Source organism: Anoplopoma fimbria, chromosome 10 (assembly GCF_027596085.1).
Source record: "Anoplopoma fimbria isolate UVic2021 breed Golden Eagle Sablefish chromosome 10, Afim_UVic_2022, whole genome shotgun sequence".
NCBI classification, from domain to species: Eukaryota; Metazoa; Chordata; class Actinopteri; order Perciformes; family Anoplopomatidae; genus Anoplopoma; species Anoplopoma fimbria.
In genome coordinates this window covers 15294234-15315871 of record NC_072458.1, presented here as the reverse complement: position 1 = coordinate 15315871, position 21638 = coordinate 15294234, and the positions used below count along the sequence as shown (strand labels likewise).

The window sequence follows — 21638 nt, the reverse complement described above, 5'->3', positions numbered from 1 at the left end:
TAACAACTGTCCACACCATTTATACATAGAAGATCAAAAAGTTAGACACACATTAAATATGTGAAGAAATCAGAACCCACAGAGCTATATCCACAGAACTCTTTGTCACCAAAAATTAAAAAAACAGTTTCACAAAGGTAGCAGTCAAGATCGTTAAAGGAGTTTCTAAGTTTCTGCTTCCAGCTTGTAAGATTAGATAAGCTAGTGTTGCCATGCTGTTTACTAAATATTCTATCCCTCACAACATTACTTTACAGACAACTATCAGTCAATTGTCTGGTCCATAGTTATTAAGTGGACCTTTAAGATAACTTGTACTGCCGATAATATGGTAGGCTATTCAGAACAGTGGTACATAATCCTTTTTTTAACATTAACACAATAAACACATTGATATTCACTGTATAGTAAAGTCAGTGATAGAGGATTTTGTTGAAAGAATGGCGACACTAGCAAATTGCAAATATTGTGTACCAAAAAATGATTTGTTCTTCATTTGCATGCAAAACAGCATCTAATGACCAAATGTCAAAGTCTAATGTTTTCACTAATAATACCATGATTCCAAATGAATGAGATGTAAGCAGCAAGTGGTAGCAGTAGTGGCCTAGTACAGGAATAGTAGGGGTGCTGCTGAGAAGCTCTTCAAATCAAGCTTCCTTCAGAGATTTTACCGTAAAATCGTGACAAAATGCTCCCTAACAATTATGTTAAAGTTATATATGGGAGTAAAAGTTGGATTTCTACGGTTTTACCAGTCTATACTATACGTGTTCAATTCCTTGACTTACTCTGGGGAATTTTCATTTACATGTTACTTAACGAGGCGTTGGAAGTTACAGCAGATTGACGCCGCTGGGACTTTTAAAGGCATTACGGTTTTATGTTGCCAGGGAGTGACTCACACGACACAATGGATCTGCACTGACAATGTAGATAAGATAGCAGGTGCCTGTTCTTGCAACTCACACAGGGCGTTAGTAAGTGTCCCTCAAACTTGGACATCGCTTGGTTGAAATGCTGTTGTCTCCGGACTGCTAGCAGATATAGCTAACTGATGTGTTTTTGGTGCTGGCGAATCAGCTTTGTGAGATAACCAACAGCTCCGTTAGCCTGCTGGCTGTCTAGATGGCTATTAGCTAGCTTATACACCTGCTTGATCTCTGCTGACTCGTACTGGCATTGGCATTGTCTGTTCTTGCTAACCTAGATAGTATTACTGCCCGGCGAATCTGTCTTGAGAGCTATTATGGAGTTTCCTTTTGATATTAACCAGTTATTCTCCGAGAGAGTCTCCATCTTGGACCATACCCTTGTTGCAGGACGTAAATCAGCAGGAATGTAAGTCAGAAGATGGGCATTCCCTTTTTTTCTCTTTATGGTAACGTTAAGTCCGCGTGTTATTTGTGGATAGTTACCAACAACAGGACCATCTCTGGATCTGCTATATAGAGATCATGTAATTCCAAACTTTTTCTTGTCTATTCGTATTTATGTCACTACTGTTCTAACAAGTAAACAAGGACAATATTGAGAAAAGGACGTCAGGTTGTGTGTCACAAACTAAGTTAAATTAAAAAAAAACTGGTAAACGTTAAACACAGTTAGTCACAGATTGACACATCCATGTCCATGGACCATCTGGAATCCTGCATGTAGTTGTACTGTGAGGAAGAGGTGGAGCATCCAGAGGAAATGGCTGCAAACTTTGGAAAGACCTTCCTTTTGCTGTTTATCATTAGTGTCTCATTCAGCCACTGCTTTAAACTCCTATTATATTACTCTGTTGTGTTTGTCTTTGTAGGCCACATCTTCAAGCCCACATAGCCACAGTTATTGATGAACTTGGGAGAGCCTCAGCAAAGGTACGTTTTTGATGGTGTAGTAGTATGTTTATGATTTTATGTTGTTTAGTTGTATGTGTGAACATGTGTGACATATGTGCAGAGAGACTATTTTTGATAGATATACCTTCAGTGACCTCAGAAACCTATATTCTGTATCACTTGTTCACACCGTGGTAGTGACTTAACACCACTAGCATCCTGTTATAAAAACTGAGCATGCAGACCTCATTGCTTTGTGCAACTGTTTGTTCAATGGATGCTGCAATCAACTTCACCCCAGAAATGTTCAGTCTGATTGATATTATAATAATAATAATAATTTATTCGCACATATATTGTACAGTTTGAAGAAACAAACATGATCCAATGCTCGCTAGGAGACTGATCATGGTCTTGATGTCAGTCCCCTCAAACTCACATTTTCTCAGACCATCTCGACCATCACATAGCTCTTGTATACAAATAGCAACATCCATACAATCAGCAACGGTATTATTACATATTAGGCGACGCAAAACACGTTTGTTATACGTCAACATATTTACATTAGTTTTGTACATGAGAAACCGTTGGTTAATAGCAACAGACGTCTGACTATACATCAATCCATCAGAACATAAGCGAACTAAGGCATTATCACTATTGTGATAATCCTATAGGAACATAGAGAAGCGAGATAACAATTGACATTCAATATTAGATGTTGACATAAGACTGGGTAACAGATTGCAATGAGTAGTGTTGGGGACACGCCAAATGGAATTAAATTAGTCATGACATTAGCAAAATTTCGTCTGACTTAAACAGGCCCTATTATGCTCTTTTTCAGGTGCATATTTTTATCTCAAGTTACAGTTACAACATGTTTACATGCGTTAATGCTCAAAGTCCGCCTTGTTTTTCTCATCCTGGCTGTCCTGCAGCACCTCTTCTGCAGGACAGCCAGGATGACCCCTCGATCTGTTAGAGCGCTTGCTCCTCCCCCCAGAAAGCCAAGTCTGGTCTGATTGGTCAGCTAGCCCACTCTGTTGCGATTTGTCAACCGCGCAGCACATCTGTCGGAAATGTCCCGCCCCTTACCATAAACAGAATTCAGCTGCCTGAGCCCCAAAACACTAGCTAGCTGTGTCCCAATCCAGCGGCTGCATCCTTCGGAGGACCCAGCGGTCCCCGAAATGAGACGGTCTGGTCTACAGATGATTTCCTGTTTGCATCACAAGCTTTTCGCGCCCCCGCCAGCTTTTCCCGCCCCCACCCTATGACCAGCAACACCAGGGTCTTTATTGTGGCACCCCACCCAGGTGCAGCGGACCACCAGGGAATCCCTGCTCAGCCAAAACATTTTTAAAGTTTTTTTTTTTTTTATGTCTTCAATTTGTTTTTTAATCATATGTTCAATAATTCATTCATTTTCTATAGTTATTTTTCTTAATAAATACTGTTTCATATTAAATAATCGTAATAATAATAGTTCTTGTAAATACAATCAACAATGTATTTAACAAAAACATTTTATTTCAATAATTTATACATCTTTATTTATCAACCATTTTCTCTAATACAGAAAATAGCCTGTCCATCCTCTCCCTGCTCTCTTGTACTCTTCTCTCCTCTGACTCCCTCTGCAACTTCATATCCTCCTTTATTAGCTCCAGCAGCTCATCCTTTCTCTTTCTTTCTCTTTTTCTGGCTTTGCCCTGGCTGGCTTTCCTCCTCCTCCCCTGGCTGGCTTTCCTCCTCCTCCTCCTCCTCCTCCTCCTCCTCCTCCTCCTATTCCTCCTCCTCCTCCTGGTCACCCACTGCTCTACTTGGCCCTGGTTTGTCCTCAGGGATGGAGGCAATTAGGACAGGGGGGTTAATAGACGGCCTCTGTCCCAACACCTCATCCATGAGGACAAACCACGGCCAAGTTGCAGCAGTGGATTTTCCCTCTCCTGACCCTGGATACTTGCAATCCTAAGGCAAAGGAAATCAATCAAGACAGCTAACAAAAACAACAGCAGCAGAACAAATGTGAGCAAAAATGTTTATTAACTTGTAGTAACACATATGCACATACTTTGTACTTTTTCTTTAGGTTGTCCCATTTCTTTTGGGCTTGCAAGGGAGTCACCCTCCCCTGCAGGCCCATATTCTCCAAAATTGTCCTAATCACAAGAGAATCAATATGTTAACATAAGGATGCAACCTTAGAAGACTGACAAATTTGACACAGCAGGATATACACAAATTCACATAGAAATAATTTACTTGGTTGCCTTACTTTCGGTTTAAAAATATAATAAAAAGGTGACAGTCACAACTTGCATTTCTGTGACAGCAATACAATAAATAAATGAAAAGGGTATTGTTGTGTAATTAGTAAAGGCTTTATATAGGATGAGAGATGATTTTACTATAACCTTAAGTACAAGACGGTCAAATGGAAACATAACAAATGGGCTAATGGCTTACTTCCAACCTACACTGGCAGAATATTTTGCCCCGCTGAAGAGGCCATCGTTCTCCGCCCTCAGCTTTATAAATTGAGCTGTTTGCTCCTTGCTCCCTAAAACAAAACTAAACGGTGAGTTAAAGTAGCAAAATAACCAAACTAAACGTAGAGTTAGTTTTGCTTCACACCACAAAACTAAAGTAGCAAAATAACCAAGTTCATTTTAGCTGTGTAGTTAATCCCGATGTTTGTAAGGTTTCTGAACTTTGAAAGTGATTTTTCAGGCACACAACCTGTCGTTGTGTGCTCACGTTGGTCCATTTATGACCCTTATATGAAGTATGATTTATCTATAAAAACCATCACAGTCCTGGTGAGATATTAGTCAACGCCTGAAGGCAGACGAGCTGCTATAAATAGCGCAGCGGCTCTCAGTAGCGTCAGCTGGTTAGTTAATAGCATCACGTAAGTTAACCGATCATTTTAACATAAGTGTGATCTGATCAGGTCCCTTGTTTTTAGTTTTAACACTTGTATCTGTAGATATTCACGTGAGTTAAAAACCCAATACTTACATTTAAATGTGAATTCTTCCGTTGCTGGTCCACTAGTCGCCATCTTGATTAAAATCAAAATCAAACTTCACCGGCACGCAATGAATCTTGGGATATGTTGGGCCATGAAGGATCCATCAGTTGTATCCACTGAATCTGGGGAAAATTAGGCTGCATTTGTCGGCCGCATTAGAAGGAGTCTTTGAAATTTACATTAGAGTATTTCACAAGTCTATAATGTTAGCAAGTACTGTTTCTAAAAGTGAAACACAAAGCACATTAAATGTATAACATACCTTAGCTTCTCAGGTGAGTATCCCTCAGAGGACCCCGGACAGCTGAGTGCCATCAGATACCATCCTTTGAGAAGTCTGTGTGCCCTCTGAGACTGTTTGTGGGCGGTCTGTTGTCGGTACCGGATCCTTCTGTGATGTACTCTAAAAGACAGAGACAAATGTGTTCATTAAAATTAATTTGCATCAGATGAAAACAGTCAACATCTATCAAGCTAAACAGTCATGTCCCGTGAAAAATCAGCAGACAACAAATATGCATGTAAACACATGCACAAAGACACACAATATTTTTGGCACAAATACACCCCAGCTGTCTAGCTATGAGTCAAATGTATTTCATGCTGGGATGTGTCCACTTGACCTATTGTTGGCAGTTTAATGAAAGGAGCCCAGTGGCTCAGAGCAGAAACAGCAGGGTAACAGTCATGGAAATAGCTACAAAGTTAGCCAAACCAAAGTGGATTGTAACATTACAGCTTGTAATCACAAACCAACCTTCCTCACTTCAACACTTCCCGATGGACATACTCAGTCCTCATATTCTACACAGTGTTAGCAGTGGGGCTAAAGCTGATTAGCAGAGCCATTAGAACACCAACGTTAGCCGAGGCTACAGCTGTGCACTGTGTTAACATTTGAACCCCAGCTAGTAACGTTAGCTACATTTGTTGTGTTAAACATTAATCATCCTCAAATAATAAATCTACTTACAGCACAGGAGCAAAGCAATGAACTGCTGTGGACATATTGTAGACCCCTAAAAAATCTAATCAGTTTAGGTGTAGCCATTATATTTATCTATGTGGTCTTCAAAGCTACAATAACACAAATGAACTGAACATCGTGGCAGAGGTAGACCAGCAGCTTCAATGTTCTGACAGATAAATTACAGTCTGGTGCCTTTGAAGAGTTCATAGACTTCAGTTTTACGCTGTAACGGTCTGTCTGACAGCAAGATAAAGCAGAGAAAATATTCTAAATATAGCGTACACTTTAACTGATGTAGATATTTTTATGCTGGCCTTTTTTTTTAAGGAGACTAAAATAAGTTTTGCTGCTGCCCTCGTTCTCAGCAATACATGGCTTTGCCCCTATTCCTGTACTACAAAGTGGGGACATGCCGACCGCCAACTACTATTTCAATTCAATTCAGTTTATTTTGTATAGCCCAGAATCACAAATTACAAATTTGCCTCAGAGGGCTTTACAATCTGTACACATGCGACATCCTCTGTCCTTCCCTCACATCGGCACAGGAAAAACTCCCCTAAAAAACCCTTTAAACAGGGAGAAAAAAGGAAGAAACCTATGGGAGAACGACAGAGGAGGGATCCTTCTCCCAGGATGGACAGAATGCAATAGATGTCATGTGTACAGAATGAACAGCATAACAGAGATACAACACATTCAATGTATATGACATAAATGATTCATATAATAAGACTACTTATAATAACAGCAGCAATTATTATAGTAGAATTATAATTATGAAAATAGGGATAGTAATGTGATTAATAATAATAATCGAAGTAGCAGTGGGTGTCAGTCGGCTCACAGCAGGAGGCACGACTACGGTCCAGGTACCACAACGATTCATGGAAACCTGCAGAGCGAGAAAGCAAAAAGGGCTTCAGGGTGGAAGTAAAGCTAAAATGCTTAATGGTACAGGTAATAGTAATAGTAATGTGACTAGTAATAATAATGGTGGTAGCAGTCGGTGTCAGCAGGGCCGTAGCAGGATGCACGACCACGGTCCAGGTACAGCCACGATTTATAGAAGCCTGCGAAGTGAGAAATCACAAAGACTCCAGGGTAGAAGCAAGTCAATAAGCGGTACTACAGTTCTACCACACTGACTATGAAAGAGTACATCATATATGATGTTGAAAGAGTACATCATATATGATGTTGAAACAGTTTCAGAAGTATTCACAAAGAAATGCCAAGTAACTCGTAAAACACAATTCACAAATAAATGCAGAGTGATTTGTTTTTATATCTGTGCCAGTAATTTACAATTCATATATCATCATTTGTACATTAACTTAGCATTTTTCTTAGGGAATATATTTATGAACCTCCACCAACTTGTGTTGGTTCTTTTGATTTTGATTATTTTCCGTTGAGAATCCCAAAAACCTTTCCATTTTGATATGCTGACTAGACGATTATCAAACTTATATAAGGATTGTGAATTAATTGATCAGGAGAGAAGACATTTGGTCAGAGAGGCCGTGTGGAATCATTAAATGGTGTTGTTTTAATGCAAATAACAAGTATAGATGACAGTAACAAAGTACAGGATTCCCACCTCCCACAAATAGGGCTTTCACAGAAGCTACGGTGTAATTCAAACACTGGAATTTACCATGTCATGTTTTTTGTGTAAAATATATTGAATACGGAATTCATTTCAGTCCCTGATTTAATGATCTTGAAGACATTTAGGTATCCTTGAGATAGCTTAAGTGATGCTTTAGTAAAGGATGTGTATTCATATCATACCAAGTTAATGCAAGTGTATATTTTTAATTAATGTGATGGTTTTAGAATTCATTTTTGACCTTGTTATGGCTTAGTATTGTGTGTAGATTGGAAGAAAAATGCATGAATATTTCATTTTAATTCCAGGCTATAGGTCAACATAATCTGAAAGTTGTTCAGGTTTTTGGTAGCACTGACCAGTTTGATTGATTCATAGATTCATAGTCTTGTTTATACATTCTTTGATCAAATACTTTCTGATTATATTAAACATTTAATACTTTCATTTAGATAGTTCTTGTGCAGCTGCTACTTTTAAGGCAACTTTTGATAAAGTGTGGAAGCATTTTAGACAGAGACACAACAGTGGTGATCTGTAAAACTCAGCAAATTGGAAATGGCTCATCACAGCAGTACAATTGATAAGCACAAATACTTCCCAGGGAAAGCGACCGGAGTCCTTTGTCAAGACAGCAGCAGCAGCGGGACAGCACAGTGTCCTGCTTACTTTATGTCCCCACCAGACGACACGTGGAACTGTTGTCTGGCCAGTTAGTAGCACTCACCTTAAAGAGATTTTCTAAATGTTTCTTCATGTCAAAAGTCATTTCTGCACCACTGCTGTTATGGTGACGTTTAATCCTACCCTTTTATATATTCTGTTTCCTTTGCCCTACACTGATGCAAAAACACAGTTGATTATTACTACACATTAGGATATGCCAGTGATGAAGTCATTCCATGCCATAACCATTTATAGTCTGAAGTCAAGTTCTTATGTAAAATACTGATTCTCTAGTTCTGGTAAAGGGTTGCTGACATACAGTGGTTCAATTATTTATGTGTAACAGCAATCCTGACCATCTGTAGAGAACTTGAAGTGATGAATTGAAGTAAAGTTTAACAACATAAAACATCCTTTAACAAAGTCTTTTTAGTGGTTTAATGAAGATGCATGTGTTTGGAAAAGTAGTGAGCAAACAACTGGATAAATGAGACTTAAATGAGATCATACTGCACCAGTTGTGTGAGAGCTTGTACACGGATGGTTTGATATAGTATTGCTGTTGATACACGGCCTCCGTTTACTTCAATTCATCAAGAATTTTGTTTGCTTATTATTTTTAGTTTACTGTGAACATACAAGAAAAAAAAAGTTTTCTTCAAGAATGCCAGGTAACACAGGGTGGGTAGTGGTAATATGATGGTCACTTTGTGGGTAAAGTAATCCCATAACTTTAAAGGTTGACATTTTGCAAAGTAATGTATTGTAAAAAGAATTGATTCGTACCAAAACTAATTTGTCACATCTTGAAAAAACTGAAATGAGACCTAGCCTTTAACTGTTGGTACACATTTAACAGTGTTCATGTTTTCCCTCCACAGGCCCAACAGCTCCCAGCATCTATAACCAGTGCTTCTAAGCTGCAGTCCCAGAGGCATCAGCTCTACCTGCTAAAGGACGGAGAGAGCAACGGGTACATCTCACGACCTTCCCTCAGCTTTCACTCATTACACACACACATTTAAACATTGTCTCTTCAGCCCGACCTGTCCATTTCACTGTCAATGAGTCACACTGAGGTCACAATGCACAGGCTGTAGTGTTGAGACATAGGACACAATGTGTTTAAAGCTCATGGCAGCAGTTGGTACTGGTGATGTGAAGAGTTATTCAGAGCACAGCCTTACTCATTGCTCCTCTACATCCTCCATACTAACCCAACTCTCTGCCCCTCCTCTCCCCCACATACAGAGGACGTGGTGCGGCCATGGGATTTCTCAAGGTCGGCTACAAGAAGTTATTTCTGCTTGTAAGTTACCTAATTTCTTTAATTCTCTTCATTTCTTACTTGTCAGTCCAGCTATAATTCCACATGCTTCACTGATTATATGTCTATATAAACTTGCTTTATCAGCTCTTCAGGTATGCTGGTTGTATTTCCTCCACAGGACCGACAGGGTGCGCACGTAGAGGCAGAGCCACTGTGTGTTCTGGATTTCTACATAGCAGAGAACGTGCAGCGACATGGCTACGGGCTGGAGCTTTTTGATTTCATGTTGCAGGTGAAACATTCCTTTACTAGAAAGAAGACTCAGCGTAGTGGAAGATGTTTTGACAGTCCCCTTCAGGTTCCTTAGTTTCAGAACATGAATAGTCTCAGGGCTTGATTGCTCGCCAAGATAAATGTTGTGATGAAATGCAGATATGAAGTATGCTGACTGCACACAGCTTATGCCTGATTGAGCTGCAAAGGTTGGCTGGTTCAACAAATATTTTCACCACTGTGAATTTGTGTCTCTGAAAGCATTCTTTAAATGATATCCACAATTAAAGCTGTACCTTTTCTGGATTTTTTTAAGCTTAGACCGATATCCATGTTTGATAGTCTGTAAACTGTATAGATATATTGACCTAGCTTATTTCTCTGTCCAGCTCTGTCGCCAGTGTTCCTCAACATATAGAGACAGGAGACTCCTGGATTAATAATAGTGTAATAGTACTATGTAGGTACCCCCATTTTTTCCCACATTTAAATAAAGAAGTGCTATGTCAAACAGCGGGCAGCCAGCTGTGAGGATGTGTTAAAGTACTGATCATTCAACCCAATGCTCATGTCCATCCAAGCCTTGAAAGTTCTCCATCACCTACATTGTTGATGCAGAAAGTGATGGCCCAAATAACTTAAACCCCAAACCACTTCTTTTCAGTTGAAAGCTAATGAATATGAATTTATGAATACAATGTATACAAATATCCCAGCCTTGCATGTAAACTCAAATTCACAAATGTTTCTGAGTATGTACTGTATTTCTCACTATAACAGGTGGTGTTTTATGTTCTGTGACTGTAGCATGAAAAGGAATTAGCAAGCTAGCTGGCTAGCCAGCCGCTTATTAAGTAAAATAGACAACTTAATGCTTCATCAACACACTCAAGTTACAGTGTTAGAAAGCACATTGATGTGGTCGGATAATCAGTCAATAAAACTGATTCACCAGATCTTGTAATGTGCTGATCCACAGAAAAGAGAGAAAAGGCCTCTTCTGTGCTGTGACTGTAATGCTACAGTGGTTAAGGAAAATTAGCTCACAATAGACATGAATGGGTGTGTCTTAGACCCCCCCCCTTAACATCACTGCCCATGTTGATATTTTTTTCCTTTTTTACATTTTCCAGGGAAGAGGCATTTCAGCTAAAACTCTGGGGTTTAGTTGCTCTTTAACACTTTGATTGAGATAAACAGAAAAAAAACTCTGAATAATCTCATACCAGTTATCTGCCACATGCAGTACAGATTATGATCAAAGTTCATAGCTTTGTGCTGTTTATCAGTGACGGAATGTTTCTCTTTCTCTTCTGCAGCACAAGAACTTGGAGCCAGTTCTGATGGCCTATGACAGGCCCTCGCCCAAATTCCTGTCCTTCCTGGGAAAACATTACTGCCTGACACCAAGCGTTCCTCAGGTACAGTCTGTACTTTCTATGGATGTGTAACATTAGACAAAGCAGTAGTATTAGCAGTCCAAGGTGTTAAAGGATAAGTTCACATTTGTTTTACCCTATCAGGTGCTAACATGAGCTTTCTGTAATCTTTCTTTCAATCATTTTATTTTCAGTTAAGTTAAGTTAAACACTTAATCTTTCCCTGAAAAAGAATGGTACATAACACAAATACCAAACCCAGACAATGGCCAACCATATGAAAATAGTAAAACATCCTTCAATGACAATGAAATATGTTAATAATAATGTTGCCTTTACTCTTTTGATCCCAAAGTTGCAAAACCATTTGAAATTATTTCAGCATAATCCTCTCTAATGAAATCTGTAATGAGGCCCAGAGTAAAACCCATTCATGTCTCTTTGGAGAACATGTGCGAGCCTTTATAGTGGGAGAAGAAGCCAATTTCAAATGGATGGTTTGACATTGTTTAGCCAACGCTGTAAAATTGATAACCGTCCAGACTAGACTAGTCCTGTGTTAACACTCAACACCAAGCGGATATTGACCTTGTGTTACTCATGTGAGTTTGATGTCTGGACTTACTGGTTCTGAGTCAGGTGGGATTGTCATCGGTCACTCCCCATTGATGGAGCGCAGAGTTCCAGCCACTTAATGACACCTTGGCTCAGTTTGTTCCATCTGTTTTCTGAATGAATACCATGAGCTTAACGTAGGTTGTTCCTAAAGACTCAACCTCTATGCTCATAGCCACAGGAAGCTCACTGCTAGCCGTGTGCATGTAACAAGCTTTGATAATATAAAAAGATAGAGGGACCAGGCTGAACACACAGGGTTACAGACAGAAACCCATTGTCGATGTATTACCCTGCATTATTCTAAAACATCATTACTCGCTATGAGTAATGATGTTTTAGAATAATGCAACCTTTATCATGAGCACTTTCAGTTACCTTGTCTTTCTTTTTATTCTGTCCAGGGCAATAACTTTGTGGTGTTTGAAGGCTTCTTCCTCAACAGATCAGGTAACCTTTCCAACCTCTCTGACGTCATTTATTTTTGTGAAAAGTGTAATGTAATAGTTTTTCTTCTCTCTGGTAATATGAGCATTGAGGTTTGGGCAAGTGCGTGGGTTCAAATGTGACGTCCCTACCAGCTAATCCTGTATTTGATTGTCTTCCTTGGAAATTCTATCTCAACCCCAAATCTGTTTTCGTTTGTTTTGGAAAAAGAAGCTGCTCAATGCCAGAACAACCACATACTTTTGCGAATACTTGTCGTCAAGTTCAGTTACATTACATATTTTGCATGCTACAGCTTTACAGTGAATTCTTGCTTTTGGCATCACAATCAGTTCATCTTTTCTGTTGCACACATCCATGTGGAGGAAAAAGTCCCCCTCATTAGAGAGCATGTGAGTCTAAATAAAGGGCTCTCGGCCGAGGAGTGCTGATCTTCTTTTATTCCAGTTCCAAAATCTTTTGTTTCACCAAACTCTACCAGGCTCGCCCTCTTCTCCTCTGACGAATCAGGGGCTGTACGGCTGTTTGTAAGGACTTTTATATCTTTTCTCATTCGTCCCCTGCATCACTTCCTCCTTCCTTTGTCTGATAGTTAGGTCCATACCATATGTATGAAGCTCTTGGTCACATTCAGTTTCTCAGCCAGTATCAGTTCCTCTATCCCATCACATGTATTTATCTACCTATACAGGTGCAATATATGCCATGTATTTTGCCATATATTGATCCCGGAGAGCCACAATCTGTAGACCACCTCAGACCCCCACAGACCCCCTGACTGACAGGACAATACCTGCCTGGTTCCTGACCCTCCAATGTCTCTGAATGTGTGTCAGTTGATGCTTTGTGTGACACTCTACCACCATTAAACCACATGAAGGTGATCCCTGTAAAGTGTAAGAGCATGTTAAGAAGATAGGCAGCCAATGGTGGAACAGCTGCCCTTCAGGGACGCTCACAAACTATGTTGATTATGATGATTGATGTTTGTGGATCATACTAGTAATTCATTCTTTTTTCATTATGATAACTCTCACCTGCATGCCACCTTAGGTAAATGAGGTGTGTGTTGTTGGTGTGTGCTGGTGAGTGTGTCCTGCACTGCTTGGTGCTCATGGACATGTTTTGTTCCAACTGTAAGTCGTATAGATCCCCTGACCAACGGAAACATTTAGAAATGCATGTTCTTCTTCTACACCAAAAAGAACCAAATAGGATGAAAGAAAGTGAAATGCATGTCTGAGACAAGTTGTACATTTGGGAAACATAAGTTCTAACAATATGGCTGGTGTCAGTCTGAGGTTACCAATCATTTTAGCCTTCATTTATTTGTGTCAAAGGCTCCTCAGTGAACCGGTTAAAGATGATTAAAAAAGCATCTTTAAACTAAAATCCACTTCAAAACAGAATGTAAATGTTGGATTCAGGTTATCTTAGACAACTCCACTAACTGTGAGCAATAGCAACTGTTTCACATGGCAGGAGAGAGAAGTGTTAATTCTCTGAGAGATACTGGGCTGTCTCTCTTGATGACAGTGAATACAGTCTTTGTTTTATGTTTTGGCAGAATTTTGCGCCTGTTCACAAATCTGGTTCAAGTCGTCAAAGATCTCAAGACCAACATGTCAATTGTGTTTTAGGCGGATCCTCCCTTTAAACTTTCACAGCCTTTACCACTGGATCATTCTCTCAAACTGGCACAGGAAATCCTGTTATCATGTAGCTTGTGAAGGACATTGTGCAGGGGAGGGAGGGAGATCCCATCATGTTCTGATTGTGTTCTCCTCCACAGCGGCCAAGTTGAGAAAGGTTCCCCTCAAAAAGCCAGATGGAGAGATCAAACCCTACTCTTTAATGGAGAGAGAAGGTAAACAGCCATGGACAGGGATATTAGGAAAGCAGTTTTTCAGCCACACTCATTTGTTCTGTCATGTTTGTATTTGATGAGGGGGACTTTATTTTAAGCCCTCTACCATGAGATTGAAGTTAAACTATATTATTTTTAAGGCAAGTTGCTCTCCCTGTGCTCCTATAATGCCATATAGATCAAAGAGTTCATTACGTGTCCAATGCCTACTTTACAAAAGCATGAGTACAAGGGTCAGCCGAAGTCTAACTAACCAACAGTCTATCTCAAAATAAAGTTCTCCTAAGTATGACAGAAAACGTTGAGATTAGCATTAATAGCCTGACATTTTTGTGTCTGGCTAACCAAATTACAGCACTACTTGTTTAAGTCCTAATGTGGGACAGAACAGTATTAAAAGTTAAGACACAGGGTGATGAACTTCATGAATTTGTATGAAACATGATGAGCATGAGCCATAAAAAATATACATATTTATATTGTAGATTAGTTTTAACTGTTGACTGACAGGTGTATTTACTCATTTTAGAAGGTCTTTGAAAATACAGGGTCGAGATAAAAGGAAGTGTAGGTGCTGGTGTCTTTGGAGTTGGAAGTCCTCCAACAGCAGCAGTGCACTACTAAATTGCTGTAGTTCCTTTCTATAAGTCAGCAATGACTTCTGTGCACAGAACAGCCCCTGTGTATTATTGCCATGTCAAACAAATGTTATCAGTTGTTATCAGTAGCATTTGGCACTTTTCTCAAGTTTAGACAAACAGCTCTCTCAGGATTGCCTATGAATACTCTAGATATCATTTTTTGTTTCTTGTTCAGTGGTGCTTCAAGAGCAGCGGGCTCGTCCGTGGCCGTTTGTTCCGCCTCACTCCCCCCAGCGGTCGGCATCCTCCCAGTGCTCCCACTCCCTCAGCGTGGGATCCTCCCCCAGCAGGGCGCCCCCTCGTGCCTCCCCAGCTTCTGCCCCTGGGGACAACAAGGACCTGAATCCACAGTCCCCTCTCATCGAGCGCTGCAGAGCAAGACGCAGCAGGTGAGATAGGACACACTCACAGCTTTTTAAATGAGACATGTGTCATCTTTTAAAAAACCAATGCATTTAACTGCAGGATGGAAATGCACATATCACACATTCGAATGGGAGTGTTCTGCAATCTCACAGTCAGTCAGCATGTGTAAACATTCAGTATACCTTCAGTAGCTAGCTTGGCACACACATGCTAACGCTAGTTAAGGTTTCTAGGTAAAATTGCAACGTTATCACTTTTACACATAATTTAACCAGAACCAGCTCCAAATCCAAAAACCGGCCTGAACATGAAGAACATCTGAAACCACTGATGAGAGTCTATGGAGCAGAGCTGGATAGTTGTTGGACACTGGTCAGAGCTGGATGATGCTATGCTATGATTGGCCAGTCTGTATTTAAGGGTCCCTTAGGACTAAGGGAAGGGTCAATTGACTGTGTACCATCCGTTAAGACCCCTGCGTATTCAGTGGAAGGTAGCCATAACATCTTCAGGTTCCTGGTTCCAGGTAGAATTTATTGTCATTCTCTAGGTACAGTATACATGACTCTGTATACAGGGGGACAAAATTGCGTTCCTTCAGTGCTACGGTGTACAACATCATTACACAATAATAACAAAACAATGATTTTGAAGAGAAAAAAGAAGTCCCAAGAGAGTAAGTTGTAATTAAATGAAGTTACTTATCTAAGTGACTAATTGGGACAACACTTTTTTAAATTGGCTCAGTATTGAGTAGAGAGCACTTAACAGTGAGAAATGTAATTCACACGTCTAGTTAAAGTCTTTGTTTTTGCCACTGACGGCTCAGATTGTGGAGACAGCAGCTGAAAGCTTTGAACCTGAAGATTCATTTGAGAAGATGCTCAGCAGTGTATGACATGTTATGAAGTCATAAATTAGAATAAATGTACTAATTAATTAAAATACATTGTGAACGTGCAAAAGAACATGTAAGCATACATATATTGGCCATTCTCATGCTCTATTAAGACTCATAAATTGTTCCAGCAAATTTTGGGTTGATACCATTTATTTCACAGATTTGGTGCTAAATGTAATTTCCTTGAGGAACAGCATAAAAAAATCAGGCTGTGATTTGGTACCACAATCTTTTGAATTTGGGAGATTTCTGTAAGAGGCGTTTGGATGGCGAGCACTTCTGTTGTGTGAACTGCTCCAAAACCCCCTTATTGTCAATATGCATGGAAAGTCATGCGCCCTCCGAATGTCCTCGGCCTCTTGTTTGACATAACAATCCATGGCTAAAGGCATGGGCAGTGTTATCAGGATTAGTTGATTAGAGTGGCAGAATTTATGCATGAATATTTTATTTTTTTTGTTGCTCAGTGTAGAAACTGACATTTCAAAAATCCATCGACATCTCCTTCCAGAAACGGTGTCTCTGGATAAAATCCACAGATCTCACTGTGGAAGTATTACATTTTTTTTACTATTACATTGGAAGAGTTCCAAATAAAACTGGTCCCAGTGAGGTCTGTGACTCATCCACACCCATCTGTGTTGCTGCATGTGGTGAGAGGTTCAACAGGCTAATACCTAGTGGGATTTACTCATTTAAATGCAGTCGGTTAATTATTTTTCCTCTGTTTTACAGAGATTTGCATTATGTCCCGAATAATTCATTATCATGTGATTCATTGATTCACATTTAATACTTCATTTAGCTTCTGCTCCATTCATAAATTCTTACCTATATCTTTCAGTAGCATTTAGTTAAAGACTGATTTATAGAGAAGGTTCCACAGTTTCACAGCCCTGACGATCCAGGGTTGGATCTGAGTGTTTGAACCCTGATACAGCTGCTTGCATGTCTTCTGCTTTGTTGAACTGCCATTCGTAGTACTTATTGAAACCAGTTGTAAATGAGGTGTTATACTGTCAATTATGTCAGAAGCAGGTTATCTCAGCTCAGCAGAGAGATCATCCTCTCATCGGTCTCTTATTGTGCCAAGCAGCCCTCCTCTCTCTCCGACTCATCTGTTCTGCTCCACCACGGCTTTCTAAACACTGTCTCTGTCTCTCTTTCTCTCCCCTCCATCTTTTGTTCTCCCATCCAACCCATTAATCTTCTGTTACTCATTTGATGTACACCGTCTCCTCCTCTCACTGTCATCGTCTGGTCATGCTTATTACAATAGTTCCCTTAATAGATCTCATCTGGGCTTCCATTGACCAGCCTCAGTCTGGCACTGTTGCCTCTTCCCTTTAAAGGAATGGCTGGGCTGTTTTAAAGTTTAGTGACATGGAGTGTGTGAACATGTGCACTAGTATCTTATTGTGTTTTTGGTCATGTTCTGGATATGGAACATAAAAATCCTGAGTGTTGCTATCCCGGTATACATGAGTTTTCACCTTCTCAGCTACTTTGTTCTGTAAAAACAAATATTCTCCAGAATCCTGGATAAGGTGTTTACATGCAACAGTATCCTGTTCATGAGCAGGACACTAGTGCACCTGTTAACTCACTCATGAAGAAAGGTAGTCTGTTGTTAGAATAGTTTTTGACTCCTTTTTAAAACATGGCAGTGATTCACCCAACAGAGTAGAACACCATGGCTCTGTCTCTGCTTGCCTTTTTGTAGAACCCATTAAAGTATCTGTCACAAAACTCCTCATGTGAGATGGTCTTCTGTCACACACATTATTAACCAAACACAAACCAAACACTGGCTGATATGAGATGGGCTGCTCTTTCTATTCCTAAGTCTTCTTTCCATTCTGTGACCTCATTTTTTTATTGATACATCATGTGTGTATGTTCACTCTCATTCGTGTTTTGTAATATTTCAGTTTTACTCAGTTTTGTAATTACGTGCTTTTTTTTGTCCCCTTTTTTTTTTCTTACCTTTGTTCTTCCCAAACTGTCCTTTGACTTGCACGTCCATCCCCTCTTGTACTCCTGTCCTCTTTCTTTTTCACCCCGCTCTGGATGTTTTCGGGTGTCTTTTCATCCTCCTTGCTGGCGGTCACCGTCTCTTTGGTAGCAGTCTGGGTCTAGTTGCCAGAAGCAGCCTGTACAGTCGGCACATGGACAGCAGAGCTGCTGGACTGCTGGACAGACCCTTACCAGGTAAGGTTGAGTGAGGATGTTCAAACCATGGTGATATCAGTCACACTGATGCTTGATTACTGTGTGATACTGGTCATCATGGTTCAATATTACATGTCCAGGTTTAAACCAATCACAGAAGTATTGTTATTATTTGGGATAGAATAGATCCAAATGAAATTGTACGTATTTGTGTGACGATTACAGACTTTATTAAAAACAATTATTCGTCAGACATTCAGAGCATTATATGTATCCTACCTGATGAATGTCTGAGGACCAAAATGTTATTAATAAAGTGTGTACAGATGATGGAAGATGCGTACATTTTCTTCTTCTTAATAAGCTCTATGGTGTGTAAGAAGTTTGTCGTGTTTATTACCTGTGGGTTGTATTTGAATGACAAAATCCTCTTAACTCAAGGATTGCTTTGTCAGAGTTTCCACTGCATCTCACGGTCCTCATCAGGTGTCGACACTGGTGGAACATCAGTCACGTGATAAAGAGTGGACATGTGTAACACCTGAGCTAGTTCCTTTCACCAATAAAGAGTGTGACGTGGTTGAAAGACGGTATCAAATATATTCAGGCCTATTTTTACGTCCAATATTTGCCTCATTATCTCCAGGACAAGTCCTCACTCTAGGCTGAGTAATGTCATATAAGAAACCAGGGTTGCCGTTTAAGTGACAGCACAGTCACATGTGGAGATCCTGATGGGCATGGTGGCACCTTGTATGGCAGCCTCAGCCATCAATGTATGAGTGTGTGTGTTAATGGCTTAATGTAAGCATACTTTGAGTGGTCAGAGGACTAAAAAGGTTCTGTGTAAATTGTTAGTCCATTAACGTTTTTAAGCTGTTAGGTTTCATGATTTTGCTCAAGTGTAAATTACAAGACTCGTTCGTTTTAGGGTGAGTTATTGATTTAATCTAATTTGAATTGATTTAAATGTTCAAATGTAAAGATGCAAGGCGCAGCACAGTCAGGGAGCTCTGCTCATGTGGTAGTACCTTGTGCCTCCTCAGATCTGAGACCAGTGGGGGATCAGTCATACGCACTGGGATACACAGACACACACAGGTTGGCCAGTATTCACACAGCACAAAGCAGGTATTTACACCACTTCACTAGACACTCGGACCTAACAAACATGAAAGAAGCAAAGAGGAGGTGTAGTGACTCCCCCTATGTGTAGACGTCTGTGGCTAAAACGCATCATAAGCTGTGGAAAAAGGAGACCAATGCTGTCTTTCCCTCTGGTAAGGACAGGTACTTAAAGCTGGAATTATATGGAAGTGTCTGTGCTAATACATGGGAATGTTGCTGTGGATCTCCACAGGGAAGTGTTTGTAGGTTCTAGAGGCATACAGAGGAAGTGACACACACACACACACACACACACACACACACACACACACACACACACACACACACACACACACACACACACACACACACACACACACACCTCCCAAAGAGGCCCTGCACAACAAACTGTTGATGTTATTTGTTTCCTACCGAAAAGAAAAAAAATGTCCAGCCTGGATAAACATGTTCCAGCCTTCAAATGACCTGTTCAAGTTTTCATGAAGAAATAATAAACCTCTCATGCCAGTATCCGACAAATCAGCTCGGTAGTGGACCGACTCTACCGATGTGTGTCTCAGTGGAAGACAACGACAGCATCTGGGATGCTTCCCCCCCCCAAAAAAACAGCAGCGTCAGTGTTAGATCTGTCCTAAACTCATCTAACTTGTGTATACGTGTTGTACTGTGAGTCGGCAAACAAGCACTCACCAAACCAACATCGCCTGCAAATATCACTGGTCTCTTTAGTACCACTAACAACACCCTGTCCACCCATGACATGTAGGCTACATTCACTAGTACACATGCACACGCACACACATACGCACACATCTCCATCTGGCTGAGAAGAAAAGGAGCATTCCTGATACTTCCTTTTAACGTAAATTATTTCCTTATCCAAACTGTTTTAGTCGCCTAAACCAAACCAACATTCAAATGAACTATGAAGTTGTTCAGGTAGGAAGACGTGTTGGGTGTTGAGTCTCTCTCTGCAGTCTGTTTTAGTCGCACATGTCTGCACATAGGGTTATTATGCAGTGAAATATTTATATCAACTTTAAGCCAACAGCCTTCTGCTGACCCTGTACTTTCATGCCCCTGAACCCAGGTCCCAGCCTCTTTCACTTCCACCTCTATGTGCACCCAAGAAGAATGCGGTCCCCAGGAAGACCTCCTTAGACAGGAAGGAGAGGCTCCTGGATTCACATGCTGAGGCCCGTGGTGCTGAGGAGGAGATCAGGCTGTTGGACGGTGCACAGCGTCCAGCACCAGGCATGCTGGTCAGCCAGAGAGACACGTTGGAGAAGGAGAGCGACGGAGGCAGGCGAGGCTGGTCGTGGACTGTGGGAGAGAACTGCTACACCGCCCAGTGGGTGAAGCAGAAGCAGGAACACAGGAGCACCCGGCCCTGGTGATCGGCAAATAGTTCTTATATTTAAATGTTGGACAAAATGTAACCAGTGATTCCTGTTGGACTACAAAAGGACATCATCCCTGCAGCAATCTATTGACAAAAACTTAGCACAGTGCTTCACTATCAGAAGGACATTACTGGAAAATGATGGCTCAAATGTATATAAAAAGAAGAATGAAAGAAAGACTGATGACATTCATCAATTAGAAATAATATAAAATGAAAAGATTGAATACAGCTTTGATTGAAACAGAACTCTGGTTAGACTGCAAAAATAACAATCAGTGAAAAGGAAATAAGCCTAATAAACGAGGTTCTCCTCTCAGTCTCACCTTATATTTCTTCTCCTTATATCACCTTCACCTATGTACGGCTGGTCTGAAGTCTGTATGAGGCACGCACTTTTATAAATAACAGTTTATGTGTGGGGAATGGAGACTGTTTTGTGTGTATACACATCATTTATAGGCCTGGGCTTTATTACAGGTAGACATGATACCTGCTTGTTTGATCTTAATTGAAGCTTTAAAAGAAATACCCCACCTTACTGTTAAATAAAGCTATTCCTAAATTCAGGGCTGTGTCCCATCCTGTCTCTGACCTCATACCTTATCTTAACTTAAGAAATCCTAACTATCTATCTTTTTTTTTTTTTTTTTTTTTTTTTGAAAGGACATGCAACAGCTTTTGTCTTTGATCCGAATCTACCGATAAGCTACTTGAGATGGAAAAGCCATATTATAAACCCCCACTAGTCAGTGGCTAGCTGGCTAGCTATCATGAACAAAGAGAAGAGTCTGAGTCCCTAATTGAGTTGAAGAGGAGAATAAACACTGATTTTAATTAACATGTATTATTCATTTATCATATTATCATTTAAAGCTTCATCAAATGGTTTGAATAGACTTTCAATTGTTATAATTCTGTGTTCATGTTGTTCCCAATTTTCATTGTCATATCCTTACAGACCTAACAGTGATTTTGACAGGCTCTATGTCGCCCAAAATCAGCTTTCCTGAATTAGGGTGTCATGAGAAAACATGAGAAAACCTTAAGTTAGGAC

At 40.3% G+C, this 21638-nt stretch overlaps 1 protein-coding gene across 5 annotated transcripts; it reads left to right on the top strand.

Moving 5' to 3' along the window:
* Nucleotides 1-939: 939 nt before the first annotated feature.
* Nucleotides 940-21203, top strand: atat1 (alpha tubulin acetyltransferase 1). 5 transcript variants are annotated; one of them, XM_054606540.1, is made up of 12 exons: nucleotides 940-1341; nucleotides 1805-1865; nucleotides 9002-9093; nucleotides 9372-9429; nucleotides 9569-9682; nucleotides 10983-11084; nucleotides 12062-12107; nucleotides 13897-13971; nucleotides 14788-15001; nucleotides 18008-18090; nucleotides 19098-19182; nucleotides 20270-21203. In XM_054606540.1, exons 1-12 carry the CDS (start codon nucleotides 1250-1252, stop codon nucleotides 20574-20576), a joined length of 1329 nt encoding a protein of 442 aa, XP_054462515.1. In that variant the 5' UTR covers nucleotides 940-1249; the 3' UTR covers nucleotides 20577-21203. The 5 variants fall into 5 exon arrangements, with proteins under 5 accessions (XP_054462515.1, XP_054462516.1, XP_054462514.1 ...); XM_054606541.1 differs by having other exon boundaries at nucleotides 18005-18090; nucleotides 19098-19152; XM_054606539.1 differs by having other exon boundaries at nucleotides 18005-18090.
* The last annotated feature ends 435 nt before the right edge of the window (nucleotides 21204-21638 follow it).